Source organism: Ictalurus punctatus, chromosome 11 (genome assembly GCF_001660625.3).
Source record: "Ictalurus punctatus breed USDA103 chromosome 11, Coco_2.0, whole genome shotgun sequence".
NCBI lineage: Eukaryota > Metazoa > Chordata > Actinopteri > Siluriformes > Ictaluridae > Ictalurus > Ictalurus punctatus.
The window spans coordinates 7,709,639-7,734,029 of NC_030426.2; the positions used below are offsets into that span (position 1 = coordinate 7,709,639).

At 39.7% G+C, this 24,391-nt stretch overlaps 1 protein-coding gene across 9 annotated transcripts in view; it reads left to right on the plus strand.

The window, feature by feature from the left end:
* Positions 1–24,391, plus strand: part of ralgapb (Ral GTPase activating protein non-catalytic subunit beta) — a 51,661-nt gene that overhangs the window by 23,910 nt on the left and 3,360 nt on the right. For 2 of the 9 annotated variants that reach the window (XM_017480222.3, XM_017480225.3), the window contains 21 exons: positions 2,426–2,577; positions 3,168–3,375; positions 6,334–6,535; positions 7,972–8,139; positions 9,268–9,382; positions 9,470–9,617; positions 9,740–9,804; positions 10,074–10,212; positions 10,843–10,976; positions 13,534–13,716; positions 13,836–13,987; positions 14,206–14,393; positions 18,177–18,280; positions 18,428–18,583; positions 19,115–19,324; positions 19,745–19,903; positions 20,008–20,167; positions 20,381–20,503; positions 22,918–23,054; positions 23,517–23,622; positions 24,279–24,354. In XM_017480222.3, coding sequence (XP_017335711.1) covers positions 2,426–2,577; positions 3,168–3,375; positions 6,334–6,535; positions 7,972–8,139; positions 9,268–9,382; positions 9,470–9,617; positions 9,740–9,804; positions 10,074–10,212; positions 10,843–10,976; positions 13,534–13,716; positions 13,836–13,987; positions 14,206–14,393; positions 18,177–18,280; positions 18,428–18,583; positions 19,115–19,324; positions 19,745–19,903; positions 20,008–20,167; positions 20,381–20,503; positions 22,918–23,054; positions 23,517–23,622; positions 24,279–24,354 — 3,085 coding nt within the window. Of the gene's footprint in view, positions 1–1,595; positions 1,632–2,425; positions 2,578–3,167; positions 3,376–6,333; positions 6,536–7,971; positions 8,140–9,267; positions 9,383–9,469; positions 9,618–9,739; positions 9,805–10,073; positions 10,213–10,842; positions 10,977–13,533; positions 13,717–13,835; positions 13,988–14,205; positions 14,394–18,176; positions 18,281–18,427; positions 18,584–19,114; positions 19,325–19,744; positions 19,904–20,007; positions 20,168–20,380; positions 20,504–22,917; positions 23,055–23,516; positions 23,623–24,278; positions 24,355–24,391 lie in introns of all 9 variants that reach the window. The other 7 variants (XM_017480217.3, XM_017480219.3, XM_017480218.3 and 4 more) reach the window with 7 other exon arrangements.

A 24,391-nucleotide genomic window follows, 5' to 3' on the forward strand; every position in this document is an offset into this window, starting at 1 on the left:
TGGTTTTAATGGGGGAAGCTGCGAAAACGCTAGTATAACTAATGATTATCAGCTTAAATTAAAGGCAGTTGGACTCGATAGTGACCTTTACAACTTGCCCAAGAACCTGTGGTCCGTGGACATTGGCATGTGGCCAGAAGTCGGTTTTCCCGACATTTATATGTACCTGATTTCAATGCCGGGGAAATACACTAAGCAAAGCCCAAAGGCATCCAAAAGCCTTGACACTTGGTCCTACTTCAAGGTGAGACATGTTGGAGAATTTAAAGTGATAAGAACACCAATAAACATTCTGGTTGTATGTACAAATACTTTTATTTTATTCTATAATTTTATCTGGTAAACCGTAAGCTAACTAGTCCTAGTTTGTTTGTAGCTAACACTGCTAACACTGAAGGTAAAACACAGACAGAGAATGACTGAGCCCCCATTATTCATCTATGGAAATAGGCAGCGTTTAAAGCGCACCTTAAAGCGCACCTATTATGGTCTCATACTATAGATTTACATGCATCAAAGGTCAAAAAACACTTTATAATCACATAATTTAAATTGCACCATTACTTTTTTCGCCTCCAGTGTCACAAACGACTCGTTCAGTGATCCGTTCTAAAGGATTCATTCCAAACTCCTCCTTTCAGAGAGCATACTCTGCTCTGATTGGTCCAATGTCCCAGTCTGTTGGGATTCGTCTATTGCTGTCAGCGTGTTTCAAAAAGGAAACACCCACTACTATAGCTAGTTTCAGCTCCGTCTGTTCTCGAGCAGCCGATGAAGAACAGAGGCGGGGCTTTTTATTACAAACCTACGTAGGTTAGTACAGGAAGTAAAGTCTGGAATCACTAACGACTCGTTTCAGCTGTTCAGAATCGCTTCCTTCTTTCGGGAGTCAATAACTCCGTTCGTCGTGCGCTTTGATTTTTGAAACTTTGCAGACTTTTTACATTCACAAACAGCTCTAACGCACTACATGAAAGGTAATATTTGAAAAACCATAATCGGTGCATTTTAAAAAGACCTATGAAGCAAATGATTCATCATTGTACAGAATGAATAGCACATGCCAAAAGAACTTACCCTGCTCTCTTTTGTAAAAAATAAAATAAAATAAAAAATTATTTTTTTGGGACTCGGTAAAAAGATCGCTCTGAATTCTTGTTGAATCTGTTAGCACAGTCGATCTCGCAACAGATTTTTCCCGTTTCAGATGCGTCTTTTTCTGTGTTTTCCCGGAATACACTCTGTACACTAATGCTGCCGCTCAGTCTTTTTGCACTCAGTGGGCGTGACTGTGGCGAGTTCCGCCTACCGTGATGTCACGTGCATACCCTCTATTGTGTGTGTATGTGTGCGTGTGTGTACGTATTTGTGTGGACTGTGTAAGCATATGTGCGTCCTGTCTATATGTAAGAAAACTAGGGGGAAAACCCCTGGTAACCTACCTTTTGTGATGAGCAGTATGATATTCAGATAGTCCTGACTTTATATAAAAGCTGTGTGCCTCTTGTTCCCCCCAAAACTCAAAGGGGTGTGTGTGCGCCTGCGTATATGCTCCTGTTTTGTTATGTCAGCATTTTAATCCTATTTGTCCCCAGGTGTCGCTGTGTTTCGAGACAGGCTACCAACTTATGGTATTCGTTTAAAAAAATATATATATATTTATATATTTTTTTTAACCCATGCTCCTGACAAATCACGTGGGACTTGGAGTCTGATTGGCTGGTTGAAGGAGTGCATGCAAAAAAATCATGGATGCATTACAAAATGTGGGGAAAATAAAGGGTTGGCATCAGTTCAAATGAAAGTCCTATTCCGGAAACCCGCAGCCTAGCTATATGATGGATGTTTCAGAGGGCGTAGGGAACCAAAACCAATTTTATGGCTCAGAAATGATGCTCTCCAGTCTTACTCCACTGTGTTCTTTGTAATGTTCTGTGCACGATGCTGCACTTCTTTGCAAAACGGGTAATTTTTGTACAGTTTTGCAACGTGTTCAGAAGGACATCTTTGCAGAGTGGATGCTTAATCATTGTCGAATCTGCTATACTCACCCAATCAGTACTTACCTTTCAGCATCATGGCTGTCTATAGCATCGATTTTTTTTTTTTGATTTTTTTTTTTTAGGGTTTTTTTTTTAATTGATGTATTATGTAGCACCTGCCTTTGATTACTGTGTGCTGAATGATTAATTATTTGAACTCACCAGCTGGAAACCAAGTGAGCAAATCTGGAACCACCTGGTGTTTGATCCAACCTTTATTGGCTGTTGTGTTATTACGTGCCTTTTCATAATTTTTCATAGTAAGGCACAATCGCTGAAATGGTGTCGTAACATTTGTCCTCGTCTTGGTTTACCGTATCTTTTCTTGTTTCACTTTCTGTTTTGTGTATGGATTTTATTTATTTATTTTTTTTACCCTGCAGGTATATCCAGACCCCGCTCAGACAGCGCGCCACCCACCCCTGTTAATCGTCTAAGCATGCCGCCACCCCCGACCACCACCAACACCACACCCCCTCACAGCCGCAGACACAGACCAACAACAGTAAATAAAACCACCAGCAAAGCCTCTGCGGTACGTTCCATCAAAGAAACATTGCAAATACCGTGAATCGGTGAATTGTGAATTAGACGTTTCTTAAACTTTCATTGAAGCAGCATCACGTGAGCAAGAGCGCTGTTGTACCGCATATCAACACGGCTTCGATTCGGCCGCAGGGAGCTAACGCGGTACAGCACCACGATTGCGAGTATGATCTTGCTTTTATGCGACAGTTTTATGACTATCAAGTAACTGACTTTTCAGACACGGTATGGGCAGATATTTCGTTCATTTTTGCTCCATCAATAATACTTGTTCCCAAAGAATAAAGCCACAGATATGAATATAGAGTGCTGGGTGTTGCCATGCCAACACACAGACTGACTCCCTGTCAGCCTGTAGTAAGTGTAGTGACCGTTTCAGTGTAACAAACTCTTGCTAGAACTGGAATATTATGTAGTGAACACAGTCAAAGAGTGAAATGTATCAGCGCTGTTATACTAAATATCAGCACTCTTGGAACACCTCTTGTCCAATCAGATTAGCAGACCAGAACTAACGGTTGTAAAAATGTTTAATATATGTATAATACATTCTACGTGGCTCGGTGCTTGGCTTTCCAGACTGGCCAGTCCAAAGTGTTGCACCAGCCGTCCTCCACCTCTCCTCTGTCCAGTCCCAATCAGACAAGCTCAGAGCCGCGACCGCTGCCAGCTCCCACCAGACCAAAAGTCAACAGCGTGCTGAACCTTTTTGGCCAGTGGCTGTTCGATGCTGCGCTCGTCCATTGCAAACTTCACTCCGGCCTCAGCAGAGAAAGCAGTGTGACTGGTAAGGTGTTTACTGGGATTGGACCTCTAATACTGTCAAACGCTATTGCCGTCACTTGTTTTTCCTTTCTTTTCTCATTATCCCCCTTCCTGTTTTATTTCCGTTCTTTTACTTATACAAAACAGGCTATTCCTACCTGCAAGATTGTACCGCATTTGGAGTCGATCATATGTGCCGTTAAGGTAGCGCTAATGTTATGAAGCAGTTCCAGCATTTATCAGCTCAGTGTATCCCGTAGTGAAATACTGTGCTGTAGTATCGTAATGTTATCGATGGGGAAAATGTTAGTAACTTTTACCGAACAAGGGAGGAAAATCTGACTATTTGGTTCCAGATGAGTGGTTGGGGCATTTTTTTTTTTTTAAATGTCTCCCCAAATATTTCAGATTTTTTATGTTTAAGAATTTGTATAGTGTCCTTTATGAAAACGCTTGTATTTGTATTTATTAATATTGCCCTACCGATATTTGGTGTCTCATGCGAAATGTATAGAAAAATGATGTGATTTATAACACGCCTATTTTTAGATAACGGTGTATTTGGTGGCATTCATCAGGGGGTCGCAAGTTACAATCAAGAAGATGCTTCATCCATCCCTGACCAGAAGCCCAGGATAGAAATATTGACTGGGTGGGAGGGGGGTGGCATTGCTTTCTTTGGCCTGTCAATCAAGTGTGACACTAACCAATCACAGTTTGTTCGCTCATGTATCTGGAAGAGGCAGATAACGCTTTCCTCTGAGTGTGTTACACTGCCCTGTGATGCAACATGAGCAGCAGTTTGAAAAGCTGGCTTCGCATATCTTGGAGGAAACACTTGGTGGGTGGATATTTGTGAATGACCAAATTCTGGAGGGGGGAGAAAAAAAAAAGCAAAAATACTTTATTCCTGTCTGTTAGTCAAATTCTTTAACAAAATTTTATATAGTTTTTCATCAAGTTAAAAAGTCTCTACCATGAATCACTATCATGACTGATTGATGTTTTTAGATTTCACATTATTGCTAAATGAATGGTTTCATAGGTTTTTTGCTCAAGTGCTTTTAGATATTATTATTATTATTATTATTATTATTATTATTAGTGGTAGTAGTAGAAGTAATAGTATTTACTTGATGATGTAATCTAACACCAGCATGGTCCTTAAGCACTGCATATTAAATTTAAGTGTCTCTCTTAATCATAGTGTGTTTAAATAAAAAAATGCAGCTGGATTCAGAATCAAGGTGACCATACAATGGAAAAAAGTCAAAAGTCTTGGAAACTGCTTCAGAAGTGTATCACGTGCATGTGGAACTGAAATGGGATCATTTACATTTGAAAAGTTATATATATAAAAAAAAAGTCATTTTAAAAAAGAAGAAACAACAACTACAAAAATAAATATATCAGCTAAGCTAGTATTTTCCTGGAAGTCATTAATACGGTATTCTGAGCTGAATGTAAGATTGAATTGTGGCTAACTGTCCATGTGTTTGCTTGTTTCCTTTCCGTTCCGTTTCTGTACATGCATGGTGAATAACTAACTGAAATTCAGTATCTTGTTCCAGCCTCCTTAGCTCTAGTACTATCTAAGCATACGAAGACACGAAACGAAACAAAAACCCATATTGACATTCTTCATAGTTTCTGGATCTCTATTACTGCTGTTCTTTGATTTGTTTCCATTTTTATCTCTGTTATCTTGCAGCAACATTTTTCCAAATTCTTCTTTCTTATAAATCTTGTAAGTAGGAACACAAGCTTTACCAGTTGCAATTATTTGGTTCATTTTCTTTTGACTTTGTTTCTTTTGCTTTGACATTGTCACTTTTTTTTTTTTTTTTTTTTTTTTATAAATGTTTTGTTGTTGTTGCAGTATTGTTTTCTTGGGTCAAGAGATTTGATCATACATTGCTTGAGTCTGGTATTAGGGGTCCGGGAAATTTATTGACTGCTGCCCAAATGTCATAGGCTCAAGTGCAACAAATATTCTGTAATTTCCTTGTATGAAATGATAATCAGATGGTCAAAGCACCAGCGAAGGCCTGAGAATGTTTGTTGTGATTGATCCTTTATTTATTTATTTTGTCTTACTATTATTATTTTCTTTTTGGATGTAACTAAACATACGATCGCACAACGTGTTGTTGCCCATATCATCCACCTAAAGGACCTCTACTAACCAATCTCCTCCAAAGAAACACAACAACCAGCATTGTCTTTAGTTACGCCTGGTGGTTTTTTTTTTGTTTTTGTAGCTTTTCATTTGACTCTTATATGAATTTTCAGTTACTGTTACGTTTTGTATGGACGTTCCTGCATGTTGTGGATGTGTGTGCAGTTTGTTTCTGCCATAGTGTGCCTTTTATTGTGTTATTAAGAGGTGCCTACCAACAGTGATTTGCCAGTGATTTCTTTCTTTCTTTCTTTCTTTATTTATTTATTTGCAAATTCTGAACTGCTGTGTTCAATAACAGGGAGGCTGACCAGGAGAGCTTGTCTTTTCTTTCCTTTTTGTTTTTTTTTGGTTTTGTTTTTTTTTGCATCAGATTTCCCCCCCAAAGATCCAGAACCATTATTGTACAAGAACTGTGTATGGTTTAAACAAGCCGTTGTTTGTAGATTATAATAGCATAGCATTATTTAATGTGCCAGTAAAGTAGTTCTATTCCAGAGTTGATAAAACACTAAATGAAAAATAATATCCAGTATAACTGACATTTGAACTGGGACAGGATTCATACATGGAAATATTCTGTAAAATATAGAATAGGTACATGAATATTAGTTTTAGAATATTAATACGACTATATTATAATGCAGTGTAGCCTGCATTGTAGTTGCAGGATACGATATTTTTTGGTTCTCTTTGTCTGTAATCCCTGTTAAGACCAATTTTAGTTTGTGTAAAAAAAAATTTAAAAAAAAAGCTGTCACTTAAATTTGGCCTTTCTTCCTCTCTCCCTCTTTCTCTCAGCCCTTGCTACTCAGGCTGGAGTTGAATTAAGGAGAAAAGGTTCTCAGATGTCCACCGACACCATGGTGTCGAACCCTATGTTTGATGCCAATGAGTTTCCGGATAATTATGAGTCTGGTCGAGCCGAGGCCTGCGGAACACTGTGCAGAATCTTCTGCAGCAAAAAAACTGGAGAGGAAATTCTACCTGTCTACCTATCCAGGTAGAGGAATTATGGGGTTTGCATGAGAGTGTTTTAATGGCATCAGTTTAGCTTTAAGCTTTGATGTACGTTCCCCTCTGAAACTATTGGAACAGCAAGGCCAATTCATTTGTTTTTGCTGTAGACTGAAGATATTTGGGTTTGAGATCAATATTTCAGCTTTTGTTTCCTAGTATTTGTATGTATATGTGTTAAACGACATAGAACATAGCACATTTTGTATCAGACCACCCAATTTGTAGGCCAGCAGATATTTTGGAACATGTGTCTGACAGATGTTTCTTGTTACCCAAGTGTGTCCTGTTAGATTGTTTAAGCAATGAATATCCGTGAACATCTACTCTTGGTTCATGATCCACAACATTCAAGCTCATCTGTAAAACATGGTGTTGGTAGTGTCATGGCTTGGGCTTACATGACTGCTTCTGGAGCAGGATCACTAATCTTTATTGATGAAGTGACTCATGATGGAAGCAGCAGAATAAATTCAGAAGTTTACAGAAACATTCTGTATGTCAATTTACAGAGAAATGAATCCAAATTAATCAGGAGGAGCTTTATCATGCAGCAAGATAATGATCCAAAAACACACTGCCGACTCAACAAAGGACTCCATCAGGGGGGAAAAGTGGAAGGTTTTAGACTGGCCAAGTCAATCACCTGACCTAAACCCAATTGAGCAGCATTTCACCTCCTGAAGAGGAAACTGAAGGGAGAAACCCCCTGAAACAAACAACTGAAAGAGGCTGTGGTAAAAGTCTTTTGGAACAGCGTCACAAAAGAAGAAACCAACAAGTCGCAGACTTTATGCAGTTATTATAAGCAAGGGATTTGCAACCAAATATTAAGTGTTCTTTACTTTAGTTAACTTCAAGTCTTTTCTGTTCAGATACTTTTGCTCTCCTAAAAATCAGGTGGTCTGATACAAAAGGTTCTATGCTTTATGTTGTTTAACACATCTAGATGTAAATACCAGGAAGTAAAAAGCTCAAATCCTAGACTCTCGTCCCATATCCATCTTTTGATCTTAAACCCAAATGTCTTTGGTGTACAGCACAAACAAATGAATCAGCCTTGTCGTTCCAATAGTTTCGGAGTAGACTGTAAATTACATTGCTAGTATGATAATCGGTCTATTTTCTGCACTATAGTCTACTGTTTCCTGTGATGGGGTGTTTCAGGTGTGAGCAAACAGTGCTGGACAAATCATAGTTCCTAGCCCCACCGGTTTACAGATTTTTGTCTGAAACGTCTGGTTTCTTTGGGAGCATTGTGTACTACACTGCAACTTTCCATAGATATCTGACAGACAAACTCTTATTCTTGGATCACTTCTACTTCTAAGCATGATGTAAACATTGAAAACTTTTCAAGTTTTGTTTTGGAGATCATTTGCTTATTTCTCTGAAAGGATTTCTGTTCTCTGTTCATGACAGGTTCTACATGGTCCTCATCCAAGGCCTTCAAATTTCTGACTTCATCTGTAGGCCAGTTCTGGCCAGTATTATCTTGAACTCCTCAGCTCTGTTCTGCTCTGATCTGAAAGGGATCAACGTAGTGGTTCCGTACTTTATATCTGCACTGGAAATTATTTTACCTGACCGGTGAGGAGCTACATGAGGCCTGTGTTGCAGGCCCCTTTTGTCTTTCTATTCTGTAGGGCAGCAGTTATTAAATATTTTCAAATGAATTAACGTAATATTCACATATTATCTCAATATCTAAAAAAAAAATGTTTTTAAAAAATGTTATGCATCCAAGAAGGATTTCCTATTAATGTCTTAATGAAAGAAAATCAGCAGTAGAATGCAAATCTTCATTAACATTAATGTTATTCATGTGCCCTTTAATGCTTTAGACACATTCATGGTTTTTAAGCTGCTCAAAAAACGGATTTCTACAACACACTTAAGCTGTATTTTTTTTTCCAGTACATTTTTAATACGTTTCCTAAATACTTCCATTTTCCTACATTCATTTCCAAGTTCTCTGAAGTAAGTGCACCAAACACACACTAACCGAAGCATATCCAACACCTTAATCTGGCGCACCGCAATAGCTACTCTGCTAGTTCAGGATTGTGGAGATATGCCAGTTAACAGACCCTCGTGAAAGTACTCTTAGGCCACGCCCACGTTACTCCGCATAAACCGACACGCCGTTTCTGTCCAGCGAAACTGGGCTTTTCGAAAACGGTTTCCCAAGTGGACAAATTCGAAACCGCTGTTTTCACGTCGTAGTGTTTACTGAGAAAACGGAGATATTCAAAAACGATGACGTATATTTAGTTATGTGAACTTAAAACAAACAAGATGGTGGATGACGTTGCGCCTGCTCTCCAGTTTGATATCTTTGTTAAAGATTACCCAAAGTCACTTTATACAACCCCCAGGTCGCATTTTTAAATAAACGCCTGACGTAAATGACGCAGGCCAAAGCGTCTTATCTTGTCTTTACGCACGCGCGGTATAGGGCTGTGAGCGTTTTCAGACGGTCCAGTTTGGACGAGAAACGTTTGGAAAACATTTGAAACCGCCAGTGTAGACGGAGAGCGTTTTTAAAATGAAAATGAAATCGGTGTTCTGATCTCCCTGGATCAATGAGGACGCAGCCTTAGTTTGTTTAGCATAATTATCTGTCTTTCATTTATTATAGAAGCATGCATCAATGTAAGTGTTTTGAGAGACCTGTTTTTTTTTTTTTCTTCTTCACCCCCACCTTCCATCTTGCAGCGAATTGACCAAATTTAAATCCTATGTCAACCCCACTGAACTGAGACGAGCTTCCATTAACATACTGCTATCCATGCTGCCCCTGCCTCACCATTTTGGCAACGTTAAATCGGAGGTAAACACTTCATACTTGAATCTCAGCAATTCCATAATCACTGTGACCGAAGTAACGAACTGATCAGATTTTTTTTTTTTTATTCAGGTTCTTTTGGAAGGGAAATTCAGCAACGATGACGGTTCGATTCATGACAAGCCGGTGTCCTTCCTTTCACTGAAGCTGCGATTGGTCAATATCTTGATCGGTGCCCTGCAAACAGAGACCGATCCACTCAATACACAGATGATACTAGGTTTGGTTGTTTGATCTTAAACATATATCGCACCACTTTATGCAGTGCGTCAGTTTGATGGATCTCTCGCCAGCATCTTTTGCGTCGAGGGTTGATTTTGTTATATTGCATTCTGTCCACAGCTGCAATGCTGAATATTGTTCAAGACTCTGCACTTTTGGAGTCTATAGGAGCCCAAACCGAAGTGGTACGTTGAGAATTTTTTTTTTGTTTGTTTTTCTTTTCTGTACTGTAATTTGATGAACATTCATGGCTTTGTACACTGTCTTCAGTGGCATTATAGTCAACTCCAGAATTATTGGCAATCTTTATGAAATCGAGTTATGTGTACTGACTACCGAATTATGTGTGCCAATAATTCTGGAGTTAATTATTTAAAAAAAAAAAAAAAAAAAAAATACAAAACTCAAAAACAGGAGAAATTGTTAGTGCCTTCTCTCCTCTTGCCATATTCAGGGAAGCGTGGACAGCAGTCATTCTTTGGCTAAGAGCCACAGTCGCAACAATAGTGGCATCAGTAATTCAAGTGCCGGCAGCTCTGAGGCCACTACTCCAGACAGCGAGAGACCTGCCCAGGCCCTTCTGCGAGACTATGGTAAGTCCAGAGGGGCACTCGGTGCTGATGCGTTCTAGGAAATTTGTCTGCAAATCCACACAAATGATAAAAAGATTTAGCAGTTAAAAATGGGTCTAGCATAAGGAATTTCCCATAAAGCGTCTGTCTCAGCGGCCTTGTTTTCATCCAAGTTCGTCTGTGTGTTGCAAACTGTTTCAGTTGCTGTGTGACGTTTTTTTCTTATCAAGGCATGTCGTCATCATAGACATCATAGTGCATGGTGCCAACACGTTTGTTGGTCATTATTTGGATGCTCCATGTAGCAGGATAATTAAACCTAAGAATTACAACCGTGTAATGTACAGCGTTGTGTTTCGGGGTATGTTTAGATGCATGGTTTTAGAATCGATCGAATGCACCTTGTTATTTAGAGGACGGACGTTTTTTGTGAAAGAGAAGGAATCAGTGTTTTGTAATAAGCGCAGCAGTAGTGTAAGTTAATGTGCATGCATATATGCTCGTGTGCGTTTGTGCATTTGTGTGTTTGACATTACTTTTCTTGTCCCGTGTGGCTGCTGGCTGTGTGTCAGTGCTTTGCTTTGCTTGGCTTGTGTGTGTGTGTGTGTGACTAACCCGCTCTCTGTGGCATGCTGTGTGTTTATATCCCAGCTCTCCACACAGACACGGCAGCCGGCCTGCTGATCCGAAGCATCCACCTGGTCACTCAGAGACTCAACTCACAATGGAGGCCTGACATGAGCATCTCACTTGCTGCCCTGGAGCTGCTTGCCGGCCTCGCGAAGGTACACGCAATCCTTTTGTAATAATGATAATGTGTCTTTATTGGTCACAGCACAGTGGAATTCTTTTCTTCGCATACCCCAGCATGCCTGGAAGTTGGGGTCAGAGCGAAGGTCAGCCATGATACGGCGCCCCTGGAGCAAAGAGGGTTAAGGGCCTTGCTCAAGGGCCCCACAGTGGCAGCTCGGCAGCGCCAGGGCTTTCACCCCCGGCCTTCTGATCAGTAACCCAAAGCATTAACCACTAAGCCACCTCTGCCCCCTAATATGATTGATATATGGGGATAAAATTGTTTGTGGAAGGGGATATTACTTATTGAAGATGAACTGAAAGAGGTCCATTAGTACTGTACAGTGCTGTCTTTCTTACTTACGTACTTACTTAGTGCTTAGACTTCCTTCAGCCTCAAGCTGATGGGTTTTTTTTATATACTCAAGGGTTGGCAATAAAGCCTAGGCACTGCAGGTGACCTGTCTTATTCCTTTTGTAATTAAGACTTACTTCTGCTCTTGGCTTCAATGCTGAGGCCTTGCTAAGAAGTGGAGCTCTCCAAGGTGGTGAAACACAGATGTTCAGTTAAGCAGGGCATGCCAACAGATTTCTCATCCAGCACAACACCTGGTAGACTGGTGTTTTTTAAAAAAAAAAGGGGGTTTAAAAAGGTTATGAAGAACATTGTGGTTAATTAGCGTAATCTCCGTGAAAATGTGAGAGAAATCTGACCTATAATTGAAGAAAATTTTACTCTGAGGAAATAAAAAGGATGTTCTCAAAAAGGATGTTCATTTAAGTAATCCAGATGTGTTCGTGTTTATATTTTACTTTAAGTTTGGTTGAGTGTTTAAGAACTCTTAAACACGTCTATGGCTTCCTGTTTCACTGTGGTATAAATATGAGGTGACTCAGAGGCCAATTTAGTCATACATTAACATGGGGAAAATTAGGGTGATTATGTTAGGGTGATAATTAAGAGGTTTAAAACAACCAGAGCTGTTATAAACTTACGAGTGAGGAAGACGGTTAGAGAGGCAAACATTTCTTATAAGGAACCTGGTTGGAGATTTGCTAAATTTGGGGCAACCAAAATCTACCAATTAATTAGATGCCACAGCCACACCAACAGACTATTTGGAAGGCATGCTATGATAAAGCCATTACTTTAATCTGACAAAAAGAAAAGTGCATGGAGTTCACAAAGATGCTATTTTGAACTTTGATTGGAACTGATTTCTCGGTTAGATGAACAGAAATAGAATACTAGCGGTGGGTTTGGTGTAAAAAGGACGGGTTATGCGGAAAATAACTAAATCCCCACTGTTAAGTATGGTAGAGGATGAGTGGCCTAAGAACCTTTTTGGTATACCTGGCATCATGGACTCCATAACGTACCAGAGAATTTTACATGGCTACCTCTGCCAAGAAGCTACAACTGGATTGTCATTGGATCTTCCAGCAAGACAATACAAAAGTGTTCATTGATCACAGAATCAAGTTTTTTTGACATGGCCATCCCAGTGCCCTGATCTTAAACCCCACCGAAAAAGAGTGAAACAGCTAAAGTGAACTACTTTTGATTTGCTTAAGAGAACTAACGTCATGGCTGTCTTCAAATTTCCTCCACTTGAACGAGGATAAGCCTGAGATCGCTATTTTTGGTCTGGCGTCTACAACGTCAAATCGAATACCTAACTTGGATCAATTTGCATCCTATATTAAGCCGCACGTTAAAATTTCTCGACGAGAAGATTAATGCGGGTTTTAAGATCGGGGTTTCTTTTTTTCAACTTGGGCTTTTAGCTAAGGTCAAGTCTTTTCTAACTTTTAAGACTGTTCAAAAAGTGTCCCACGCTTGTATCTCTTCTCATCTTGTTTACTGCAGTCCTCTCTACACTGGTATTATTCAGACATCTATGACCCCATTACAATTAGTCCAGGCTCCTGACATGTCCACGGAAGCGCAAACACATTACCCTTGTTCTTGCTTCACTACATTGGCGACCAGTGTGCTACAGAAATGATTTCAAAGCACCCCTACTACTTTACAAATCTCTTAACAATCTAGCTCCTTCATACCTTACAGAGCTTCTGTCCTTTTATAATCCCTCTAAAACTCTCAGGTCATGTGATCAAGCGCTACTAACAGTTCCCAGACCTAGATGGGAGGGGGGGGGGGGTTGGCATTTGACCAGCCATAAGGAGCTTTAAATGATATGATTGTTAAGTAAAAACAGTTTGAATATTACGTTTTCTATTGATATTATTTTTATTTCTATTTTCACTTTTGTAATTATTGTTGTAAAGCGCTTTTGATCAACCTATGTTGTTTTTAATGGTGCTATATAAAGAAACTTGACATTGAACTAAAAAGGAGACTTCACAAGAGAGGACTCATTCTAGAGTGCATCTGGAGAGATTCTGCATTAATGACTTGCTGTGTTATGGCATTATACAATCTCAGGCGTTATAGAAGAGGAATGAGTTCTGCTATGATGGCCAAGAGAGGTAGCACAACCTGCTTAAAAATCTTCAGACATTTCTTAAAACTGTTTCTTTCATTAGGTGAAGGCAAGTGTGGAGTCTTCGGACCGGAAACGAGCCGTGAGTTCAGTTTGTAGTTACATTGTGTACCAGTGCAGTCGACCTGCTCCACACCACTCCAGAGACCTGCACTCCATGATCGTCGCTGCCTTCCAGTGCCTCTGCGTGTGGCTCACAGAGCATCCTGACATGCTCAATGAAAAGGTACGCAGTCATAATATAGCAAGCGAAGGTTATCAGTGTGATGAGTATTGGTATGTATGTATGTGCGTTCTTTCGCTATTTACATGTTGGGTTTGTGTCTCTTTCTGTTTATTTTGCAGGATTGCTTGATAGAAGTGTTGGAGATTGTTGAACTTGGCATCTCGGGTAGCAAGTCCAAGACGGGAGAACAGGAAGTGAGGTATAAGGGCGACAAAGAACATAATCCTGCCTCCATGAGGGTGAAGGACGCAGCCGAAGCTACATTGTCATGGTTAGTTGTCATAGTGACTAACCCCTAACGCTATGTTTTTAAATTTGTTTATTTAAGCCAGTGGACCATTTATTTTTCCGCTTAATGGAAGTTTGCTGATTTAGAATGGAAAAATTACTGAACTGATTTAATCACTGTTATTACAAGAGGTGCGGCTATCGCAAATTAAACCTCTTTTAGTTTGACATGCCAGTCACTCCTGTGTTCTTCTCTTCAAGTATAATGCAGGTGTTGGGGGCATTCCCATCTCCGAGTGGCCCTTCCTCCACCTGCAGTCTGCTGAATGAGGAGACGCTGATTAAATACTCCCGGCTGACGTCCACGTCTCACAGTAACTTCAGATACTTTGTCCTTGACAATTCGGTCATACTGGCCATGCTGGAGCAGTCCCTCGGCAATGAACAGAGTGAGTTACTCGTATTTATAAAGGAATTTTGAATGACGTTATTAAACGGCTTTTCCGTAAATAAAATTTTTTTGGTGCACCAATTGAATTTCCTTGCACATCCATCTTAAGTCAATAAACAGATCCAAATACTCGCTGACGGTTTAAGACATGTACAATCAAGTGAAAAAACAAGTACACCCCATGGAATAGGGGTTTGGTTTTTCTGGACATTTGATCCTCTTTGAAACAGTGCCTATTAATAAAGGTGATGTATTCTATCAAATGGCACATAAAATGTACATTTTGTAGTAATGTTCACAAAAGAAAAATCCATGAAATTAGAATCAGGTGTTCAAGATTGGGTGCCAGTGATTAGTATAGATTTATACTCCTCATATCTAGTGTCTGCTTTTCCCTTTGTTATTGAGACGTGTGGTGTCATCATGCCAAGATCTAAAAAGTTCTATAAGGCCTTCAGAAAAATGGGTGTGCATGCCTGGCAAGGGATTTAAAAAGATCTCCAAATTATTTGAAATACTTCATTCCACTGTAAGGAAAATCACCTACAAATGGTGCAGATTTCAAACGACTGTCCAGGACTGGCCATCCCAGCAAATTCAGCCGAAGAGCTGACCGTCTGATGCAAGAATAAGTCTCCAAGAATCCCAAAATTTCATCACTGGATCTGCTAGTAAGTCTTGCAACTGTTGGTGTCAAAGTGCATGTTTGTACAATCATTAAGAGATTGCACAAAACTGACCTGCATGGGAGGCGTGCCAGGAAGAAGCCTTTGCTTTCTAAAAAGAACATTAGAGCAAGAGCACAGTTTGCAGATGAGCATATAGGCAAAGACCTGGCCTTTTGGAATAACGTGCTCTTGACAGACGAATCAAACGTTGAGTTGTTTGGCCACAGTAACAGCAGACATGTTTGGCGCAGACCGGACAGCTTTTCAGGAGAAACACCTCATACCAACTGTGAAGCACGGTGGTGGAAATGTTATGGTTTGGGGTTGCTTCACTGCCTCAGGGACTGGACAGCCTGTATTCACTGATTCAACTATGAATTCTGCATCATATGAAAGAGTTCTTGAGGATAATGTGAGGCCATCCGTCTGAAAGTTGAAGTGGACCTTTCAACAGGATGATGATCCTAAGCACACTAGCAAATCCACCAAGAAATGGAGGGTTATGGAATGGCCTAGTAAAGCCCGGATTTGAATCCTGTTGAAATGTTGTAGGGGGATATGAAATGGGCAGTACATGCAAGAAAACCCTCAAACATCTTGCAACTGAAAGAATATTGCATGGAGGAGTGGTCAAAAATTCCAGCAAGTCGATGTAAGAGACCGGTGGACGATTATGCAAAACGCCTACAAGAAGTTATTTCTGCTAAAGGGGGCAATACTAGCTTCTGAGGCCAGTGGTGTACTTACATTTTCCACTGAAGAACATCACATCTATTTTTATTTCTGTTGAATAAATTATTGAAAAGGCTAATTTTCCTTGTGGTTTAGTTCAGGTACAGTGCCCTCCATTAATATTGGCACCCTTGGTAAAAATGAGCAAAGAAGTCTGTGAAAAATCGTCTTTATTGTTGAACCTTTTGCTATTTTGTTCAAGAAATTCACAAAAATACTGTGCTCTCATGGATATCAAACAATTGCAAACAAAACACAGGTTTATAAAAAAATATCTTAGTTAAATATAGGTGTACAACAGTTATTGGCACCATTTTTGTCAATACTTTGTGCTACCTTCTATAATGCCTGATGAGGTTGGAGAATACAGGGAAAGGGGTCTGAGACCGTTCCTCCATACAGAATGTTTCCAGATCCTTCAAATTTCGAGGTCCAGGCTGGTGGACTCTCCTCTTCAGTTCACCCCACAGGTTTTCTATGGGGTTCAGGTCAGGGGACTGGGATGGTCAGGGCAAGACCTTGATTTTGTGGTCAGTAAACCATTTTTGTGTTGATTTTGATGTATGTTTTGGATCATTGTCCTGCTGGAAGATCCAACCACGGCCCATTTGAAGCTTTCTGTCAGAGGCAGTCAGGTTTCATTTAATATCTGTTGATATTTGATGTCCATGATGCCGTGTATCCTAACAAAATGTCCAGGTCCTCTGGTAGAAAAACAGCAGCAAAACATTAAAGATCCACCACCATATTTAACCGTGGGCATGAGGAACTTTTCCATACGGCTACCTCTCTGTGTGCACCAAAACCACCTCTGGTGTTTGTTGCCAAAAAGCTCTATTTTGGTTTCATCTGACCATAGACCCCGATCCCATTTGAAGTTCCAGTAGTGTCTGGCAAACTGAAGACGCTTGAGTTTGTTTTTGGATGAGAGTAGAGACTTTTTTCTTAAAACCCTTCCAAACAACTTGTGGTGAAGTGGGTGACTTCGGATTGTAGTTTCGGAGATTTTTTGACCCCAAGACGCAACTTGGATCCTTGGAGATATTTTGGTCACTCGAGCCATCCTCTTCACAGACAATATAGACACACGTCCTTTTCCACATTGATTCATAACATTTCCAGTTGACTGGAACGTCTTAATTATTGCCCTGATGGTGGAAATGGGCATTTTCAATGCTTGTGCTATTTTCTTATAGCCACTTCCCATTTTGTGAAGCTCAACAACCTTTTTCCGCACACCACAGCTATATTCCTTGGTCTTACCCATTGTTATTTGATACCTCATATTTATACCCCTATGAAACAGGAAGTCATGTTTGAACAATTTCGTCTTCCTAGTCACCCAGGTGTACAATTTTTTTTTTATTTATACATATATTATAAAACCGTGTTGTGTTTGCAATTGTTTGATATCCATGAGAGCAGAGTATTTGTGATTTTTTTTTTTTTTTTTTTTTTTTTTTTTTTTTTTTTTTTAAAGAAAAATATCAAAAATTTAAACAATAAAGACAAATTTTCACAGCCTTCTTTGCTCATATTTCCCAAGGGTGCCAATATTAGTGGAGGGCACTGTATATCAACTTTATTAATAGGTACTGTTTCAAAGATGAACAAATGTTTGCTTGTCCAAAAAAGCCAACAATTTTCATCTGGTGGTTTTTTTTCTTTCTTTTTTTTTTTCTTTTTTTCTTTCTTTTTTCACATGACTGTAAGTACCTGCAATAATGCTTACAAAATACTATATTTAAAATTAAGTTAATTCTATTCATACAATTATATTTCCGTTGTCTTTTGCATACGTATTCACTTCTTTTAACTAATACATCTTAGAAAGTTGAGTGAGTTTGATCTTGCTTTTCCTAAACCATTCCTTGGCTCACTTGGATATGTGTTTTGAATCATTTTCAAGTAACAAAATGAATTTCTTCTTTAAAGTAAACATTTTGCTAGAGGGCCGAAGGTCCTGTGCCAAAGTATATTGGTATTTCAAGCTCTGTATTTGACCTCTGCTTGAAACAGAGCCTCTCTCTCAGCTGAATAGAAGCTCCTCCATAACAAGATGCAGCCACACAATGTTTTAGGCACTGTGTCCTTTAGATGGTGAATGATGTTGACTTTATTCCAAACATATCTGTTGCAAAATACACCAATGAACCTCAGCATCCAATAAGATATTTGCATACATTGTGGTTTTCGATCATTAAGAGTGTATTCCTGTGACATTTTATTGCGCTTTGACATTTTTTTTTATTTTGTTTTTGTTTAGCATGGTTGTATGCGGTGTTCACTAGTACTCATTTGCTATTTACATATTCATTGCCCATGTGGACATTTATGCAACCAAGGCATTTTCTACACGTGTTTTTTGTCTCTTTATCCAGACCCCTGTCCATCTGTCACAATGCTGGTTCGAGGCATGTGTGGTCGCCACGCCTGGACGATGCAACTGTTCCACCAGCCTCGAGGAGCCAGGGCCAATCAGAAGGTAATCTATAGCACAAACAACCAACCAGAGCACAAACGCACTGAACGTAATGTGAGAGTTTGTATCTATGAAGACCTCAGTAGATGCATCTAGTACCAATACCCATTGTTTGATTGGTTGTTTTCCCATATTGTCTGTCTCCTACAGCAGGTTTTTGTTCCAGAGGGTCGGCCAACCCCCAAAAATGACGTCGGGATTCGGTTTAGTGTCAAACACAGGCCGTTCCCAGAAGAGGTGGACAAGATTCCTTTTGTCAAAGCTGATCTGAGCATTCCAGACCTTCATGATATAGTAGATAAGGAGGTGAGAAAGGTCTTCTTGGCTGATATGGAAGATGTTTGGTATGCATTTGTGTCTCTATAAAGTAAGGTAAACAAGTCAGGAAAGAGGTGCAATCTGTTTTCACTGACAGGAGTCCTTAATATCACGTACTTCGGCCTTGAAGCACTCGGATGCTTGTGTGAGTTTGAACTTGTATCTGTGGGTATGTGGTTCACTGTCACAGTTCAGCATACCGAGTCATGACACATGGTGCTGTGTTTGTGCACCAGTGAACATTTTGTACGTTCTACGTGCACGAGTACTTGTTTTGCTTTTATTTTGGGGACACTGACAACCAAATCTACTAAAAACTCTTAATTTTCGATTTTCAGTAAAATAAGAACTTAACTCTCATGTAAACGAACTCGTCCTTGTTTTATTCAGTTCATGGATGCTTTCATTTGTACTTATGTTTATATTATAGATGGATGGAGATGATAACAATAATTACTGTCTCGTAAAACAATTAAGTGTATGTGGCAGCTGATCCCGTTGTGTGTGTCTGTGTGGCAGCTGGAACAGCAGCACGATAAGCTGCGTGGTGTGATGGTAAAGCAGATGGAATATGAGACCAGTCTGGAGCACTACACGGAGGACCTGTGGAGGAATAAACCCTTCCCTGACCCGCTTACTGACTGCAGACCTCCGCCTCCAGCGCAGGAGTTCCAGACCGCTCGCCTCTTTCTCTCACATTTCGGCTTCCTGTCACTAGAGGCGCTCAAGGTAATAGAAAACTCCGCCCTTCTTAACTATAGATATTATTTTAGGTGGATTCCCTCAGCATGATCTCCTTTATTTGTCACCGTATTCTGTCATTTACGCATCGTCATGTGTTCCTTACAGTATACTCATACGTGTCTATTTATTCATCCTTTATGTATTTACTTATTATCTATCTATTTATTTGTATTTCTTTATCCTTTTTACCATTTTCTCATCACCCTCCTTTGCCTTTTACAGCTTTGGCCGAGTGCTAAATAGTTCATGTGTCTGGCGGAATTGTTGAATAACGTCATAGGAATTCTTAGTGAAGGAGAGAACGAGACGGATTCACGCAAAACCTAGTGATTGTAGTGCGCGTCGGACCAGCCGTAATCTCATGTGCAGCAATCAATATGTGCCTGTTTTCTTTCTCTTTCTCAGGAGCCAAGTAATAGTCGTTTGCCTCCTCACCTCATCGCTCTGGACTCGGCTACATCAGGCTTCTTTGATGACATTGGCTATCTGGACTTGTTGCCGTGCCGACCGTGTGACACAGTATTCATCTTCTATATGAGGGCAGGCCAGAAGAGTAGCCAAGAGGTATGAGCAGCCTCTGTGCACTATATATGAGGATTGTATTGGTGTGTATCGATCAAGATTGTTTTAAGGATCTGCTGTGTGTGTGTGTGTGTGTGTGTGTGTAGATCCTGAGGAATGTGGAATCCTCAGCAAGCGTGCAGCCACATTTTCTGGAGCTGCTGTTGTCTCTTGGCTGGCCAGTCGAAGTAGGGCAACACCCAGGCTGGACTGGGAGTGTGTATACCAGTTGGACTATCAACACATCCAATGGCACGGACACACCAGGTACACATGCTTCATTACACACACAGTCTGCATTAGACTGCACATTGTGTAACACTGTCAATATCTTAATGGTAGTCAGGTATCATTTTCTCTTCAGTAGTGACCATTGACTTTACACTGGTTTCATGAGACGATTCACGTGTTCAGTTTTAGGTTCAGTGGAACGTGGACGAATGAAACGGTTTCTTTTCTCTTTTCCTGCTGGTGTCACAGATGAGTTTGTAGCTGTGGGAGAGACGGGAGGAGGAATTTTTAACGGTGAAAAGAGGGTGCTCTACTACGCGGATGCTCTCACAGAAATCGCCTTTGTGGTGCCCTCACTCAGTGACTCCTCAGGTAAACCTCTCAGAAGTCTGTAGCTGACTGTAACTGCGCTTAAACAGAACGATCACCTCAAAGTTTTTGTGCAATCAAACCAATAGTCGCTAGACAAGATATGCAGTTGTATGATGGCTAATAGTAAGTCTAGTTTTTATCCATTAAACAGATGACACACTGACAAATTTGGCACTGGATTCTTTTCTTACTAGTAGGGGTGAGCGATATGACACATAAATATTATATCACGATTCTACAAGGCATTTCTGTGATACATGACATCACAATATATACAGATCGTACTCAACCAGAATCAGCGGGTACCGCTGCAGTTACGGCAGTAACATGTATTTCCTGTAAATTAAAAACAAATCATATTAACAGAACCACATTTAGTTCTCAAAAGCCCACGTAGGCGTTTCTTGTTTAGAATAAAGTCAAGCCGAGTAGTAAATGTCGAGACTGTGCTCTGTGCTTACTTTTACATGTACTGTTTAATGTAGTACTACTACCCCGTATTATATTTGATTCAACTTTAGAAAGATGTGCATTATTATTTATATCACTGTATCTTGCATTATTTTGTCCTTGCAGTGAAATAAAAATGATAGAAAAGGTGGGTTAGTCTGCATGGGATCATTAAGGGTGGAAGCCTAGTTGTCTAAGACCCTACGTTAATTACGCTGTTTAAAAAAAAAAAAAAAAGGAATATGTGGTCGGTTAGATTTAAAAAATAAATAAATAAATACTACGTATGGTTTACCTCAAAAATATTACGTTTCTCATCAAAACGTGATTTCGGTGCTTATGCGCTAAACTTAATTTAAACGTTCATTAATTAATTAAGTGATTAGATTGAATTATGTGAAGTGAACGTGATCAGTTCACATAGTATTAGCATAAACCAATTACATAATAATAATAATAATACATTTTATTTACTACACGCTTTTCTTATACCCAAAGCGCTACCTAAACAGGAACTAGAGTTAAAATACAAAACTACAGACATAATACAATACAGTATTGATTGTCTACATAAGACAATCAATATAAAACAAACAATAATTGACTCTACACCCTATTGAAAAAAGCTAGATCCAATTTATCCGTATAAGCTATTTTAAAAAGATGGGTTTTCAATATTTTCTTAAACCTGCTTAAAGCGCACCTATTATTTGGCATTCAAGGCCAAAAAACACTTTAATGTGCTCATAATTTGAATTGCAGCATTACCTTTTTCCCCCCAGTATCACAAACGACTCGTTCAGTGATCCGTTCTAAATGCCTCCTTTCAGAGAGCATAATGTGCTCTGATTGGTCAGTCGTCCCAGTCTGTTGTGATTGGTCCGCTGTCAGCGTGTTTAAAAAGGAAACGCCCACTACTATAACGAGTTTCAGCTCCGTCTGTTCTCGGGCAGCCGATGAAGAACAGAGGCGGGGCTTTTATTACAAACCTACATAGGTTAGTACAGGAAGTAAAGTCTGGAATCACTAATGACTCGTTTCAGCTGTTCAGAATCGCTTCCTTTGTTCGGGAATCAATAACTCCGTTCGTCGTGCGCTTTGATTTTTGAAACTTTGCAGACTTTTTACATTCACAAGCAGCTCTATAACACACTACATGAAAGGTAATATTTGAAAAACCATAATCGGTGCACATTAATGTCAGCTTATGTGGGGAGTAAGAGGAGGGGCTCCTTGTTATGAGGGGTACAAGGATTCTCGCCCGATTTCTCTCTGTACCTCACACACACACACACACACACACACACACACGCACACAGAAAAAGCATGTTTACATTACTGCATGACTGATAACTAAAGTAAGTAATTACACTACTTTTTTATATTTAAATGATGTTTTCTTACGTGATTTGACTCAGAGCATGCGTGATCTCGCTCTCTCTCACTCACACACACACACACACACACAAACACACACACACTTGCGCATACCCAGGTTGTTACCATGGAGATATAAACAAACCGTCGTCACATGCTGAGGTTTGAGGTTGCGAGTGACTAATCTAACTTATATTTCACATATATTTCTTAGTGAAATACTTCATATTTGTTTGAATGCAAACCTACCCACACCCCCCACTTCCCAATGTGACAGACGTTTTGTAGCAGAAATCATTACTCAGTATGCCATTTGTTATTTGGCTTTATATTCTTGTTGAAACATGTCAGTAATAAATATAAGTTCTTCCACCGTGGGAAAAAAATGCTCTATAGTATATTGTAACAAGTATTTACAATATCAATAGTATACAGTATTGTCATATTGCTCAACCTTGCTTACTGAGGCATATGTTATTCTTGCCATGCCTATGTCTGATGCTTTAAAAAAAATTGTTTCATATATTATATTTCCTAAAGATTGATGATGATAGACATTTGAATTGTTTGTGTGTTTGTGTGTGTAGCAGAGTCGCCTGAGAACAGTTTTCCCACAGCGGACTCTGATTCCCAGATGGAGCTGATGCCCAGCCTACTGAAACAACCCAACCTCACACTGGAGCTCTTTCCCAACCACTCTGACAACATGGGACCTTCACAACGGGTAAACACATCCACATAAAATCTCTCTTTCTCTCTTTGTCTCACTCTCACTTTCTTTCTCTCTCTCTCTTATTTATATATTTATTTATGTATTTATATATATATATATATACACACACACACACCTACTCAATTTTCCAGGAGAGACAATGGGTATAGGGTAAACATTAACAGAAAGAAATTTCAGAGCTGGAGACCATGTGAGTTGGAGCTAGAATTTTCTAGTGTGTCCTGCAGCGAAATGGAGATCTGATCTTGCTGATTGTATACGCCACAGCCACAATATCTTTACAGCAAACACATTCTCACTTTACATGCTTGCCCTTGACACGTCCACATAAAAAAGCCGTACTTTGAGAGCAGTATGTCAGAGTCAAACCCTGAAAAGTTTTATCATCTAAATATAACAGCTATGTTCAAATTTGTTCACTGTGGTTTTTTTGGGGGGGTTTTTTTTGGCCAGTCTCCCACAGCGAAGAGTAAGAAGCTGCCATCAGGAAGGAATATACCGCCTCTGGGTCCAGAGACTAAGGTGCTGGTGGTCTGGGTAGAGCGCTATGATGACATTGGTAATTAAAAATATATATATATATATGTGTAACAGAGCATCATTTTGACAAAATTGTATAAAACGTGATTGATTCTGATATGGGAAATCATGAATCATGTAGGAATGATCTGTTTATGACGCACTAACTGTATGTTACGTGCTTATCTATGTACTGCATGCTGTCTGATCCAACAATCACGTAATTACATGTTGTGAATTTGCTAGATGTTTTACTAAATAAGAGACTAATTGTCCAGTGAATTATTGCTTAGCAGCATAATTCAGCGATGTAATCTTTTAACAATGCCAGCTAAATTGGTAATCAAATGAAATGGAAAATATATTTCACTTCTCCGTTCACTTCAATTCCCTCTGCAGCTTCAGAGAAGTACATTTATGGCATTTGGCAGAAACCCTTATGCAGAGCGACTAGCATTGATCTCATTTATAAATCTGAGCAGTTGACAGTTAAAGGCCCGGCTCAAGGGCAGCTTGGTGGTGCTGGAATTTTGAACTCATGACCTACCGAGCAGTCCATCATCTTAACCGCTGAGCCTACCACAGAAATAAAAGCAGCTGGCTTTCTCTGAAATACTAAAAAAAAAAACCTTTATTACCACTGTCGATGTTTGTTTACATAACATTCGTAAACAAGCGTGATCCGTGTCTTTGCAGAAAACTTTCCTGTGTCCGAGTTGCTGGCCGAGACTAGCACAGGAGTGGAAAGTGCAGTCAACAGCAGTGCTTCCAGGTCCATAACTCCACATCAGATTACTTAGAATTCTTAA